At 43.5% G+C, this 15,129-nt stretch overlaps 1 protein-coding gene across 1 annotated transcript in view; it reads right to left on the bottom strand.

The window, feature by feature from the left end:
* Positions 1-27: 27 nt before the first annotated feature.
* DDRGK1 (DDRGK domain containing 1) overlaps positions 28-15,129 on the bottom strand; it is a 29,855-nt gene continuing 14,753 nt past the window's right edge. The window contains exons 5-9 of the mRNA XM_071753152.1: positions 9,175-9,297; positions 7,068-7,106; positions 4,321-4,377; positions 2,739-2,787; positions 28-1,582 (exon numbers count right to left, since the gene is read on the bottom strand). Coding sequence (XP_071609253.1) covers positions 1,410-1,582; positions 2,739-2,787; positions 4,321-4,377; positions 7,068-7,106; positions 9,175-9,297 — 441 coding nt within the window. The 3' untranslated portion in view covers positions 28-1,409. The remainder of the gene's footprint in view (positions 1,583-2,738; positions 2,788-4,320; positions 4,378-7,067; positions 7,107-9,174; positions 9,298-15,129) is intronic.

The following is a 15,129-nucleotide window of genomic DNA, read 5'->3' as shown; positions in this document are numbered from 1 at the left end:
AAAAAAAAGATCTCAAACACAGATATCTGCAGTTCTTTCAATGCAGTTTTTATTGACAGTTTAGGACAGAACCAAAAAACCCCAAAACGAAACCAAAACAAAAACACCAAAACACGGAGAAAATAAAATTTTGAACTATTGAGAGACTTCACAAGCATCAAATCTCAAGCAATCTTTTTGCTGGCTGTGGTTGGGCAACACAGTAATAAATTACCCACCTTCCACAGCACTCTGCAGAGCATCACACTGGGCAGTAGTGGTGAGGTGAAAAAGGAAAAGAGGCTTTTAAACATTCTTTTATTGCTCTCTCATCTCAGTGATAACCTGGCTTGTAGTCTGCTCAGGTTCTCTCTAAGTTTGGCAGTGACAAAGCCAACCCCTCCTGCCCTTCCCACTTATAAATACCCACAGATTCTGTGGGGTTCAGAAAGGAGAATTAACAAAGCATCAATTAGGCTATTTAAAAAAAAGAAATGTTCTTATGCAGGAAATATGCTGACCCCTATAATTAATACATTAAGAATCATTTGCTTGTAATATTAATTGCATGATTCAGAGTGCCTGGTTTTTTTTTTATTTTTTTATTTTTTAATTTTTCTTATTTTAAAAAAAATTTCTGAAACACAAAGGCCACAGGGTGGGGGTGTCTGAGGTCTTCAGACCCACTGAGCTGGCTCTTACTTCAAAGGATGAATCACCAGAGTCTGGTTGGTATCAGCAGAATTGGCCTGCACAATACATGAGGCGAGTCAGCCTTTCCCTAGAGGTGTTTCTGTCTCCTGGCCACAGCAAAATAATGCAGCCAGGCTGCCAGCAAGCCTTTTGCATGACATCAACCAAAAAAACATATTTATGGAGCAGAAATTTTCTGAAATAACCTCTGGAAGTTCTCACTTTTCTAGAGTTTCAGGGTGAAGGGACACACTCGTCGACTTTTCTTATTTTGCTCTCTCCTTCCAATGCTGATGGAGAAGACAAGATCTGGCAGCTTCACCCAGCACACCTGGTGTTCTGGGCTCTTTGTGTCATTGCCACAAAGTCCCACAGCTCACAGCAAACCTGGAGACTTCTGAGTGCAATCAAACCCAAGTACATTTGTTACAGACATCAGAATCTGGAAATGATGAAAAAAAGTTTGGGTAGAGTCCCACAGGCCTGGCTGCCAAGATAAAGTCCCTCTGTAGGAATTGCTGATATTCCTGGGGTACATCAGAGTGTTTGAACCCCAAGTCCTTGGCTGGTTATCAGTTCTAACAGGGTGAGAACAGCAACTTTGGATCAAGTCTTGCAGCTGATGCTCAAAAAGGAGCAGCCGATCTCCAAGCACCGCGAGTGGATTAAAGGGGATTTGGTTGCTTTCTAATTACAGGGCTTATTCATGAAGAAGTCAAACTCCTGCTGTATTTCTCTCAAGCCACAGTTGGAGCAACAGCTTGGCTGTCAGGCTGGAGGTTGATGAGGGAATTGCTGGCCTGGGCCAGCTCTGTGATGGAGACCCGTCCCCTCTGTTTGATATACTGAGCCACAGCAGCCATCTCCTCAGGAGTGATGTAGATGAATTTCCCTCTGTCATCAATCACACCTAGAGGGGGAAAAGAAAGGACCTTGAAGTCAGCACTCTGGCTCCCTCTCACTTCCCAACAGACATCACTCACTTCTTTTGGAAGGGCTGTTCAAAGTGCTGAGCCTGCATTTCCTATCTAGGGCAGGCAGAGCAACGTGCTGGCAGTCAGGCTTTTATCTCCTCTCTGCTCTTGGCTCTTTTTTGAGCACAACTCTGACAAGAGCAGAGTGCTTTGGTGACACTGGTTCTGCTCAGCAAAGCACCACAGACTCCTGGCCTTGCCTGCACTTGGCTGAGAGCACCACAGCACCTACCTGGGCTTGAGAGTTTTGGTTCTGATGCTCTGAGCCCAGGCAGGTGGGGGAGAAAAGCAGCAGGAGGTGCCTCAGCCCAGCTCACCCACTCCATTTTACCCTCTAAAAAGGGAATGAAGCTCAATTTTCATATTGCAGTTGCTCCATCAAGAGTGAGAATCATCTCTGTTTTCTCAACACATCCCAGGATCAAATGCAAGGCAGAGAGCTCCCTGGGCTGCCTCTCAGGCCCCAGGCACAGCCAGGACATCTCCTTACACTGTGATTCAGCCCATTTTTAGGTCACACATTTAGGGCATCCACAGGTACCCATCACCAAGACAGCTGCTTCCCAGCCATCACCAGAGTATCAGGTGAGTGTTTGCATTGCTACCTTCCCTATTTCATCCTCAGAAAGCTGCTCAGCACTAAACCAGACAGGTTCAGACCAGGAGTTACCCACATGCTCAGTCTCTGCTTGCATTCCAACTTCAGACTCTGTGAACAAACACTTCAGGGGGCCTGAAGTGTTCTGGTTGCTTCCCCCACACCCTGCCATGCCCCAGGTCCTGGCTGTAGCCACAGCATCTTCAGAACAGGCTTGTAAACCACCCCCAAACATCCCTAATTCAGGTTTCAGAAGACTGGAAGCTCAGTCAAGGTGCAGAACCTTGGGCTGGTTCCTGAATTCAACAGCAGTTTCCCAGCAGCTAAAGCAGGGAGGGATGATAAAAATATTTATTAATTGAGTCCTATAAGGACCTTTTGCAGTTTAAAATGGAAATTACACTGGAAGGCTCTCCCTACCATAGCAAAGGAGTTTTTCTGCACCACCTATTTTGCCAGCTAAACCCAAGTCCCCTTGGTGTTTTGGCTGTCACCTGTTAGTGTGCCATCTGCCATCAGGTCCTGGATTCTGTTGATTGCATCCTGCTCAGAAGGGAAAAAGGAATCACAAACAGATCAAGAGGAAGGCAAAAAAACCCACTTGACAGTTCAGCTAAACTACAGATGGAGGCTTGTATGAAATTCTTCAGTGCTAAAGACTTCAGGGAAGGAGACACCTCAGTAATTCCACAGAGACAGCTGCAGTGTGGATCCTTTGGTCTTAGGAGGATGAAGTGAGGTTCTGCATCTTGGGGTGTTCAAATAACTACCCCCAAAAGAGATTTTAATTGCCAAGTTAGCTGCTGGTTTGCTGGGAGGGGGCTGCTCAGTCACATCTTGCCAGGGAAAGGCCACCAAGTTCATTGAGGGATTTCTCCAAGGACCTGGCTACACTCAAGTACATTCCAGAGCTTTTTGTATTTTTTTTTTTATTATTCCTGCTCCCTTTAAGAGGAAACCAATTTACCAAGACAAAGAACAAATTATTGAATTCAAAGAACAAATACTGGGTTTCAAAGAACAAATTACTGAATTTCTGGCTGGGCTAACTGTACAGTTACTCCAAACATACAGCTCCACTATACCTCAAACCAGTACCCAAGCCCTGTTTTTTGCACAGTTCTGCCTTTCTTGCCTTTCTGTGAGTGCAGAAACAAGTTGTAGTTTAGATTTCCACCAGATAAATTCCATTACTTGCTCCCTGCATGCTTAAATGAAGCTCTGGCTCAAGACAGGGGCAGAGGCACAGCAGCCTGGACTTGCAGCAGTGTGAGGTGCTGTAAAGGGGCACCCCAAGATCAGATGAGGCACAGAATAACTTAAAATGTTTGACACACCTGCTCAAATTGAAATCAAGCCACAATTATTCTTCTGAGTCAAACCAGAAAATGCTTAGAGAACAGAAAGAGGACAGAGAGGGGAAAAAAAAAAATAAAGAGATCACACCATGAGCTCACTTTTACAGCTTTACATGGGGCTGTGAGGGGCAATACTGCTAAGTAATCCACCAGAAATCTAAATTAGGGTGGTCAAACACTGGAAAAGGCTTCCCAGACCCCAAGGCTGTCAGCTTTTAAGAGACATTTTGGTCAGCCCTGAAGTGGTCAGGGAGTTGGAGCAGATGATCACTGTGGGTCCCTTCCAACTTCAAGAGTCTTAATTCTTAGAACTCTTCAATGTGCTAAGAATACACAAGCAACTGGAGGAAAAAAAAACAACTTACAGATTGTCTGCAAACATAAAAAACCTTGTCTAATTATGCAGGCAGTGTCTGCATTTGCTCCCAGCTCTGCTTTTGATGCCCAGGTTCTGTGAATTGCTCTATCACCAGTCTGGCAAACACTGCAGGATCCATTTGTTAACAGCCAGGCTGAGCAATTCCCACTGCAAAAATCCTGCAAGCCAACAATTCTTCACTGGCTGGCTGGTGTGGACACATTTTTAGGGCTCATTTTGCTGAACTTCCCTGAAATCCAAGCATTTTCAGTCATGCCCTGCATGGGCTTTACCCTTATTCACCCAACTTTCTCTCCTGTCCTTTTAAACTCACTGCTTCTTCTTGGTGGTGGTACTGACCTGTGTCCTTAAACCCAAATGGGAAGCCAAGTCCTCCAGCTGGATAACCTTTGTTTTCTATGGAAACAAACAAGAGTTAAATGCAGCTGATGAACTGGAGGGTGAGAGTATTTCTTTTTCTTTCAAATTAAAAATGCATTGAATAGAAAAAGTAGAACCTGCTGTTCTAATTAACCTTTCCTAGCCAGCACAGCTCATCAGAAAAAAACTCCAAGCCACTTAAACCACTTTTCTCTGTGGAAAGAGCAGATGCTCTGACCCAAATAAATTTGCCAGCATTCATCTTGAACCTTTCCTTAGAAGAATAAGATGAGCAGGAGCACAACCAACAGCCCTGGGGCTGTTCTCCCACCACCTGAATTTCTCTGCTGTTACCTTTAATTTCCATTGTGCTTTACCCAGATCCCTTTTTGTTTGAGGGATGTTCTGAAGTACATTTTAAAATGATCACTGGTATGGATCAGTGCATAGAGAAGAATCCAAACAGTTTGTTTTACTACTGGTGTATCTATTAATGCCATAACCACCTTCCTGGGGAAGTGAACACCTTATTAAAACCATCAGTGCTGTGCAAATGAACTCCTGCAGGGTGAAGACCTCTGAGAGCAGAGGCAGAAGCAGGAATTGCAAGTTTTAATTCTGCTCCTGGAAGAGCTTCTGAGTGCAGCCCTTCTCAGGCAGCACCACTGGGCACATCTGGTTTGATGCTTCTCTACAGCTCCAGAAAACTGCAGAGAAAAAAAAACAACCCAGTGCACTCCTCTGGGAGCTACTTGGTTGCTGTTTTCTTGTCTGCAAAAAAGTTTTAGTGCCTCATCTGTTTAGGTGCAGTGAAAAGCTGCATTGTTTGTAAGGAATTTGGAAAAGATAAAAACTTTTGAACCATGTTGAGTTAACATTCTGGATTACATTCCTCAGAGCCAGCTATGTACAGCAGCAGGAGCTCCAGTTACATTATCAGATGCAATAATTCAAACAATAAATGCATTTGTTTCTGATGCTGAGAGCACATGGAGAGGACACTGAAGAAACCAGAGGGGCTGAAACAGATGAATCTATTTCCATTAATAATATCAGACAAAAAAAAAAAAAAAATAAAAAAAAATAAAGCCACACACAGACTTAGTAGTTGTGAAGTTTGATGCAGCCAAGCTAGACAACTGAATACCATGGACTGAACACATGGAATTGGAACCAGTCCATGGAATTCAGTTCTCAGAGCTGGGAACTGCCAAGATTCGTCACATCTTCTTTTAAAAGAGCAGAGGAGAGAGGGAAGGGGGAGGTTTGTGTGTGTGCAAAGCCACAGAAACAAGAAAAACAGGATTGAAACCTTCACTGAAAGATATTCACCTCCAATGACCAAGTTTACTGGAACCTTTCCAAGACAGATCCTGCTGTGAATAAGAGCCCAGAGGGTGGGGGTGGAATTAGGATGAGCTCCCCCCATAAACACACTGAAATATAATGACATTGTGAGGTCCCAAGCCAACAAATCACTGCACCACAGGCTCCAGGTTCTAGAGACAGGCTGAAATTTCATCCAGCAACACATACACATCTCCACATGACTGGATTAATTTGATTTTACTTATGATTCTACTGCTGTCCTCAGCAAGGGATCAAACAGAGCAAGAGCTCCCAGGATTAAGACGAAGTTGGTTTATTTTTTTTTTTTTCCCTTAACCTCTGCCCACCTCATTATTAATTTTTTGGAGTGCTCAGAGAGCTGGTTTGTAAGGTGTGTTGGGCAGCTACAGCACTGCTGACTAAAACCATAAGGGTCCCATTAAAATCTGATTATTTAGCTCCAGAGCAGTCAGGTTTGTACCTTGAGGACTGGACACTAAAAAGCAAACACAGAGAACAGTGATGCAGCAGAGAGATGTGTGCTGTGAGGTGGTGAAATTGAGCAAACTGAGGTTGAGGTTCTACTAAGAAAGCCCCAAAGGAGAAAAAAAAAAAAAAAACAAACCAAAAAGCAGAATTTTTTTAAAAAGCAGAATTGGGGAGGTGTCAATTCTTTTGGTGCTTTTGAGAACAATCATCTTTAAACAATCCCACGAGGCAAAGCTGGAAAGAAGAGGCTGCATTTTATTTCCAACACCCTTAGGAATGAGATGAGCTACCTCCAGGCACTTATACCAGTAAAAGAAGTTACTCAGCAGAAGGGCTAAATTAAATTTTTTTTAACTTGCCAATTGCTCTCTTAATTGAGAAGTTTTGCAGCTTAGCATTGCTTCTAGATCTAAGTCAACAGTTTTGTGAATAGGACAGAAGATGAGGGCTGCACATAATCTATATATTAAGCATACTCCCAAGATTAAAAAAAAATAAAATGCTAAAACCTGTAAAAGAAAGCAATGCCCCAGTTCTGCAACTCATCTCTGCATAGGAAATCAGGTGTCAAATGCTCTTCTGCATTAGGTTCTCAGCCTGTGCTTAATTTCTCTGCTGTCAAGTAGAAGTGACTAATACAGAACTTTACACATGTGCTTAAACACCCAACTGAGAGGTTGTGAGCAATCCCTTCCAGCCACACCAGGGCAGAATCAGCCCTTAACCTGTGCCATCCATTTGAAACCCACCCAATTTTAGTGGCTATTGCTTTTGTGAGTTGGTGAACATGTAAGGAAAGCATGGAGGAAGTCAAGATTCCCCTTTTTTTTTTTTTTTTGCTCTTTGATGAAGGTATTTTACACAATCTCTCAAGTATGGAAGGAGGGGAAAGGCCAAGGGGAGCTTACCTTAACATAGTCCAGAAATTCCATCAGGAAGCTGCGAGACTGGGAACAGCAGGAAAAACAAGTGTTAAAGTCAGGAGCATCAGCTGCACTGCAAACTTGCTGACTGCAAATATTATACAAGTGTTCAGCCTGCACACTTGCCAAGTTTTAACCATACACACTGGTTTTGAAAAAAACAAAATACATCTAGATGTAATATTAACTAGGAACTCTCTGGCTGTAGTTATTTTTTTCTAAGACAGGGAATGTCTCAGTTCCAATTTGCATTTAAATGCTTTCTGAAAGGAAATCTTTAAATCTTTTATTCCTCACATCACACAGACCCCCAGATAACCACATCTGGGGGACTTTGTGCCTTCTGTTCCATGCCCCCAGCCAGGACATTTTGTGCAGAGGTGAAGTGGAGAGATTCAGGAGGCAGAACGTGGAGCTGGCCAAGTGCAGAGCCCAGCTGCTCAGCACATGTAGGGGCTCAAAAAGCCCTTTTCAAAGCTATGCACCTGAAACCCAAGGTTTTCACAGAAGCAGCTCAGCTTTCAAAGGCAATGCAAACAACAGGCACTGAAGTTCAGGGGAGATCGAGTTACTCTGCAACCTTGAAAATCAATCAGCCTTAATTAACCACTTAGCTCTGGACTCAGGACTTTTAATTTTCAGCAGGCTGAGGCTCAACAAGACAAGGCAGAGGCAGCTCTTGTAACAGGAGACTGAAATGCTTCAGGATATCACCCACCAGAAGGGCACCTTGCCCTTCCTGCGAGGCTGCTGCCTCCAAATAACTCTGAACCTGGGGTTGCTCCTGAAGAGAACTTTCAAATCACCTCCTACCACAGTTCTGTCTCCCCACTCCAACCAAAAATATCTCAGGTTGAGATCCAGGCATCATCAGCTGCCTGCCAAGCTCTTCTGAGTGAGGAACACCCTTCTCTCTTCCACATAAAGAGAAATTTCTCCTTGCCAGACAGCTGCAGGACCACAGATAATAAACACATCCCAGCTTTAAAGGGGCTCTAAAGAGGAATAATTTAATATTCAGGTATCATATGGTCTTCTAACAGGATAGACATTTTTTTTTGAAAGAACTTCCAACAGAAAGTGTGCATTTCCCTGTTCCCTGCACCTCAGGAAATGCCCCACTGCCAGACACAACTTCACTTGGTGTTAATCCCTGCATGAAGCAGGAATTGATCCCAGTGGGAAGGGGTCCATGGGGAGAACTTGGGACTAATGTCAAGCAGCACTGACTCACTACAAGTTCCTCAGCCCAAAGCCACTTGAAGAGGAAAATCCCTTCAGTGCCAAGAGGATCCCATTAGCAGAGGAGGAAACACACACGTGGCCCTGAAAGAAATACTCACCATGAAATGCAGCTCAAATTTGGCAGCTACAACCCCAGAGCAACTTCAGCATTTGACAGCAATTCAAATTAAGTCTAGCAGGTTTCCAGCAGACAGAGTAAAGTGGGACTTTCTCTAGCTCACTGTGATACTATGACAAGTACCACGTTTCAACCACCATCCCCAGCAGCATCTGCTGGCAGCCACAGGAACTTCAGAGCAGAGTTTGACCTCAGTCATCATTTGCAAGACCAAATAGAGAGTTTCCCCCAGCATATAACCCACAAGCACGTAGGCTGTGTCCTGGGAATTCTCTTAACAGATGCTTTTTAAGACAAGGGATTGGTTTTTCATTTGATTTCACAGCAGCTCTGTGTAGAAAATAAAATAAAACCCAAGCAGTTCCTCCCAAGAACTACCAAACTCTCTTTTTGGCACTACTAAACTCTCTTTTTTAGCCACTGTACATGGACAGAGCAAAGCTGGTGACACTAAAAGAGTATCTGACTTCCAGGATGAGTTTTATTTTGGTCTTTACAGTAAGGGAGGAAAGAACCTCATTTCCAGAGAGACACACTAAGTTGCAGGAGCCTGGAATGAGGGGTTGTAGCATTCCCCAGGGAACACTCCAGGTTAACATGTGCCCTTTCCTTAATTTACAAGAAAAAACATTTGGCTGACTCTGACTTTCAAGTTCATTTCAGAATGGAGTAAGGGCAGCCTGAGCCTAACAAGGATCAAGAAAACTGGAGTAGGAACCTGATACATACCTCTTCCTCTGTCATTGATTCTTCAACCCCTTCCTCTTCAACTACAAAACTCTCCTTCAGCTTCAGGTACTCTTCATACTCTCTCTTCTCCTCTTCTTCCTTTGCCTTCCTTTTTTCCTCTTCCTGAATAGAAAAGATGCCAAGTGGTCAGTTTGCTCCTCCCTTTAGTTCCAAGTTAGGTAGCAAGCTCTCCATCTGCAGTCTGGTTTTACTCAGGGCAGAGAGCAGCTAAAATAAGTCTAAATTCTGCTTTGATGGTCTCATTAATTTCAGAAGCCACCTTTAAGGCAGCAGCCACCCCACATGCCAGTGGAAGCTTGCACAAAATACACCCAGGCTGGTTCTTCACAGCTCTGAGACAGAGGAGAAAACCACTCTTATACAGCACCCTGATTTCCTAATTTGCATGGTTATGTTTCCTCTGACAGGAAGCCCCTGCCCTTCACTCTACTTTGCTGCAACATCCACCAGTTAAGTAACTGGTCCCAGTTCTGCTCTGGCAGGCACCAGTGTGCATCAGGTATTTGCACAGAGCTCTGGTGGCAGAGCTTGGTCTGGAACAGAGGTTCAGGTAAAATCTCTTTTTTTATTACATCCAAGCTGTCTGCATGGAAAAATCAAGAACTCTTTTAGGCATAGAAGCCAAGGTATGATTGTATGAAAATAGGTTTGTTTGGTTTTTTTACATGTTTGATTGTTAACCAAAACCTACAGGCTCTGCTTGGAGTTATTTGCAATATAAATACCTTCAGTTCCCTACTCTGAAAGAAATGTGAAAGCCTTAGAAAAGAAATAATTCATGTCAAGAAAACTCCCAGCTGGACACCAGTGAAATTCTGACACATTGGAGGAAATGTGGAATAGTCACACATTCCCACACCAAAACCACAATTAAAAGTTTTGGAATGTACAAGATTACTTTAAAATGTCTCAGGTAAGAACAGGTTTTTACTGAACCCTCTGGAATTTTCAGCTTTCCATGATTTTTTTTTTTTTTTAATTTGTTTGGTTCTTCTCCAAAACACGTCCCACATGGAACTCCACAGAGAAGAACAATGTTTTCTTACCCAAATTTTCTTGTGCAGAGAAATTTCTGCTTGTGCAGCACCTGGTGAGATTCCAGTTTGGTGGCTGTCACATTGCAAAGGTTTGACTGAAACTTAGCAAATGAATTCTTCACATTTCAGGGACAACCTCTGGGCATTTCTTTGCTGTTAGCACAGAAATTGATCTCTTGCAGAACAATTATATTGATTTCTAAATGCTTGCCTGCTTCAGCTCTGACACTAATGTGGTAATTGCTTCCTTTAATGGCTGGAAAGCAAACACTTGTTCCATTACAACAAGGAGAGATGGGACCTGCTAATTAAGTACATTGAAAAAATGTTCCTATTAAAAAAAAAAAAAAAAAAAAAAAAAAAAAGAGACCATGTAAGGCCAAGCAAGGCCAACCCAGCAAGGATAGCAGGAATGAGGATGGGGAAGTTATCCTTCAATCAAAACTGAAGAGAAAGTTGGATCAAACTCCTAGAAAGTCATGAGAAGGAATGCTCCCAACACAGAAATGTGAGAAAAACAGGACCAAAGGGATCTTAAGAATATGTGCAAAGTCCAGTGGGTGGGGTGATGGGGAAACCCCAGCATCATGGAAATTTGGTAGCTGCAGATGCTCACCTTCAGCTGCTTGCCCTTTTTTTGGTTTTTTTTTGGCTTGAGGCAGGTTTGCTTCTCACCCACCCAAAGGTTACCCAAGCTGGGTGTTTGCTACAGTGCCAAGTTTTCTTTTGATCAGTTTACTCCACTGCATGTAAAAAACAAACTCTCTGACTCTAGCCATGGCTTTACTGAAAAAAAAAATTAAAAAATGAAACACTCAAACCTTTCTTCATACTTTCTGGCAGGATGTCCACCTTCTCATTGCTGGATTGGCTCCATCTACCTCTGCATTCTGGCTTTGATGTCTTAAATCCCACCTTGCACAGCACAGACCCAAGAGCTTCCAGACCCCCATGCAACCTGGGGATCTCCAGCACTCTGGGAGATCCTTTCCAACACCCTTGCCCATATCCCCTACTGGATCTGGTCACCACTAACTTCCCAGTGCTCCCAGTCTGTTCTTCCACTCCTCTCCAGGCTCCCACCTGCCCACTGAGGACATGGATTTGGTGTGAGGCTCCTTTCAGGTCATCACCTTCTCTTTGCTTCTCACCTGGATCACAACCATGATTTCCTTGACATCAAAAATATTAATTGTGCCAACTGCACAAAAGCTCAATTATTATTTTATTTTTTTTTTACAAGTTGAAACCCACAAAGACCTGAAAACTCTTTGACTTACAGCTGGAAGCAGACCTTGACTTTTGGGATAACTCATCCTGCATCCCTGGGATAGTGCTTGAGTAACTGCACTGCCTGGACAGATTCCAGCTTCTGAGAGTTTATCAGAATCCTAGAATGGGCTGGGTTGGAAGGGACCTCAGAGCTCATCAAGTCCAACCCTTGCTCCACTCCCACTGCAGTTCCCAGCCCATGGCACTGAGTGCCACATCCAGGCTCTTTGGAAATATCTCCAGGGATGGAGAATCCACCCCTTCCCTGGGCAGCCCATTCCAGTGTCTGATCACCCTCTCCAGAAAGAAATTCTTTCTAATGTCCAACCTAAACCTCTCCTGGCACAACTTGAGACCTCTTGTGCCCTCTTGTCTTGCTGAGAGTTGCCTGGGAAAAGAGCCCAACCCCCCCCTGGCTCCAACCTCCTTTCAGGGAGTTGGAGAGAGTGATGAGGTCTCCCCTGAGCCTCCTCTTCTCCAGCCTCAACACCCCCAGCTCCCTCAGCCTCTCCTCATAGGATCTGTGCTGGATCACTTCACAGCCTCCTTGCTCTTCTCTGGACCTGCTCCAGCACCTCAATCTCCTTCCTGAGCTGAGGGGCCCAGAACTGGACACGGGACTCAAGCTGTGGCCTCCCCAGGGCTGAGCACAGGGGCAGAATCCCTTCCCTGGACCTGCTGGCCACGCTGTTCCTGAGCCAGCCCAGGATGCCATTGGCCTTCTTGGCCACCTGGGCACACTGCTGGCTCCTCTTCAGCTTCCTGGCAATCCAGACTCCCAGCTCCCTTTCTGCCACTCTGTGCCCAGCCTGGAGCTCCCCATGGGGTTGTTGTGGCCATCAGTGTTTTTAGGAAAGGGTGAGGAACTTTATAGTACTGTCCAGGAAGAAGATACTGAACCCCTTTTCCTGGCTTTCCCTGCACTAACCCCTTTAAGGTGACACTGAGATTAGGTGATACTGGCCCAGAGAGTAAGTGGCTTTTCTGAGAGCTTTGCCTAAGCAGCTTTCCTGGAGAGGAAAGAGCTGGCTGTGAGCTGTGCCAGCCCTCCTCCAAATCAGATAAAGGACCCACTTGCTGACAAACAAATCATTTATAAGCAGCTTATTCCACTGCTAAGTGGAAGAGATCTCATTGCTCATGAGGAATGGCTCAGGCAGGCTTCAACCACCCCCTGCTTCCCACCTTTCCTTCTCTGTGGCTGATTCCTTGACATGGAGAATCAGGAGAAGCATGATCTGGGGTTCAGGGACCAAAGAAACTCTCCTTGCCTAACATCCAGGTTCCATGCTCTTAGTGCAGGAGCTGCAGGAAGTGAAAAGGGACTTTACAGTAAATAATTTGGCAGAGAGGAGCTGGATCTCTTCCCTGTCAGGGTGCTGAGCCCAGAGAAGCTGTGGCTGCCCCATCCCTGGAATTTTCAAGCCCAGGTTGGATGGGGCTTGGAGCAACCTGGGCTGGTGGGAGGTGTCCCTGCCCATGGATAATCTTTAAGGTCCCTTCCAACCAAAAAAACTGGGATTCTATGATTTCTAGGACTCCCTCCCCACTCCCCCACTGTTCAAACATAAACCAAATACTTTTAGAAAGTCAGAATGAATGTTTTTACCAGTCCTCATCCCCTCAAAAGTAGAGCTGAGTGAGTTTCCTGCAAGCTTTTCACCTTCTACTTCCTCAGGAGAAATTAATTTTCAGCAAAGTGTACACAGTGGAAAACTGATGCTTAAACTGAACCTTCCATCAGCTCCCAGAAACACCCTGCTGATTTCCAAATAGTGCTATAAATGCCAAAAAGCTCTGCTGGGAGGCACTCAGACCTTGTTGTCCATGTTCCACACAATAAAATAACACAACCATCAATGTTTTACAACTTGGTGCATGTTCTCACATGAACAAATACCAAATCAAAGAGCCCAAAACTTGAGGGTCTTGGCTGTCAAAAGCTTCAACAGGACCTTTGGGTTGATTCTAGTTGATTTTCCATTTTTAAAGCTCTTAAGATCCAGACTATTTTTATTTAGGTACTTGAATGCAAAACTGAAAGCCCAAATCAGATTGCCTTAGTTTGGAAACTTTGAGCACAAAGAATATCTGAGCAACACAGAACTTGTTTGAACCTAACAGTGACAAACTCCAGGAGGTCCCACTCCTGCTGGGACTTTTTATCTCAAAACACTTAAAAGTTTGCTTGCTAGAAGACTGGTAGTGCCTCTCCTCTGTCAAACTGTCTCAAGAGCAATGGATTTAGCAGCAGCAAACTCTGTTCTCACATGCAAAGAGTGATGGCTGTGAGCCCTGCACCTGCCCAATAATCTTCCTTAGCAAGGCACAGCTAAGCAGAGGGAGAAAAATCTACAAAAATCTACAAAAATCTACAAAAATCTACAAAAATCTACAAAAATCTACAAAAATCTACAAAAATCTACAAAAATCTACAAAAATCTACAAAAATCTACAAAAATCTACAAAAATCTACAAAAATCTACAAAAATCTACAAAAATCTACAAAAATCTACAAAAATCTACAAAAATCTACAAAAATCTACAAAAATCTACAAAAATCTACAAAAATCTACAAAAATCTACAAAAATCTACAAAAATCTACAAAAATCTACAAAAATCTACAAAAATCTACAAAAATCTACAAAAATCTACAAAAATCTACAAAAATCTACAAAAATCTACAAAAATCTACAAAAATCCCTGTGCACAGGACAAAAAAACCCAAGAAAAAACTCTTGGGAAAGCAATCTGCTGTTTTGCAGCATCAGAGGAAGTTGGCTCCTCTTGATATGCTGTTGGTTGGTAAACCATCTCACCACTAAAAAACTCCCAAGAGAGAGAAGGGAAATCCCCAGGGCAAAGCAGAGCTGAGGCAAATGCCAATTAAAAAGGAGCTTCCTCACATGCAGAGCCAATCAGGTCACCAGAACACTGGAAACTTGAATGTAAAAATACATTTAGCTGGGTTGCAACACTGGAGCCAAGGGGCAACCACATTTTATTTATATGTGCATAGAAATAGAAGCAGGGGGTTATTTTTCTCAAAAATGGGCAAGCTTTGGGCCCTTTGAAGGTATAGTTTCCATTTGTTGTGTGGAGTTGCCCAAAAATGTTAGCACAGTGTTGGTAACACTTCTTGGGAGAGACTGAGATAAAGGTTCTACTGAGTTTTAGCTGAACAAGCTGGTTGTGCTTGTTTGGAGATATGCCACTGTCACTGTACCTGCAAAAATACTCTGATGGAAAAAGGAAAAAAAAAAAAATAAAAAAGCTATTTTATGACTGCAATATTTCTCAAGGCAAACTTTAGTGATAAACTCCTAATTTCTTTTGTCTTTGGGGATTGTATAAACTACAGAAATGTCACTAATCAAACTGCCTCCAAAAATCACACAGCCAGCTACCCTCTGGTTTTTATCTCATGAGCCTTCTATTGAGGAATAGAAAACAACAGAGAGCTCAGAAAATGCAGAATGTAGGGGGTGGGATAACCCCAGAGGTAAATGTTCATTCTACAAAATATTTCATGGGTGCAATCTGCATGTGTAATGTATGGAGAGAAAAAAAAATTAAATTGCTTTATCCTGCTTCATGTTCTCAACAGAGAACAGGAAAAACTGT

This window comes from Heliangelus exortis, chromosome 10 (genome assembly GCF_036169615.1).
Source record: "Heliangelus exortis chromosome 10, bHelExo1.hap1, whole genome shotgun sequence".
NCBI classification, from domain to species: domain Eukaryota; kingdom Metazoa; phylum Chordata; class Aves; order Apodiformes; family Trochilidae; genus Heliangelus; species Heliangelus exortis.
Note: the sequence above shows the minus strand (reverse complement) of the source record. Positions and strands in the feature narration are given on the sequence as shown.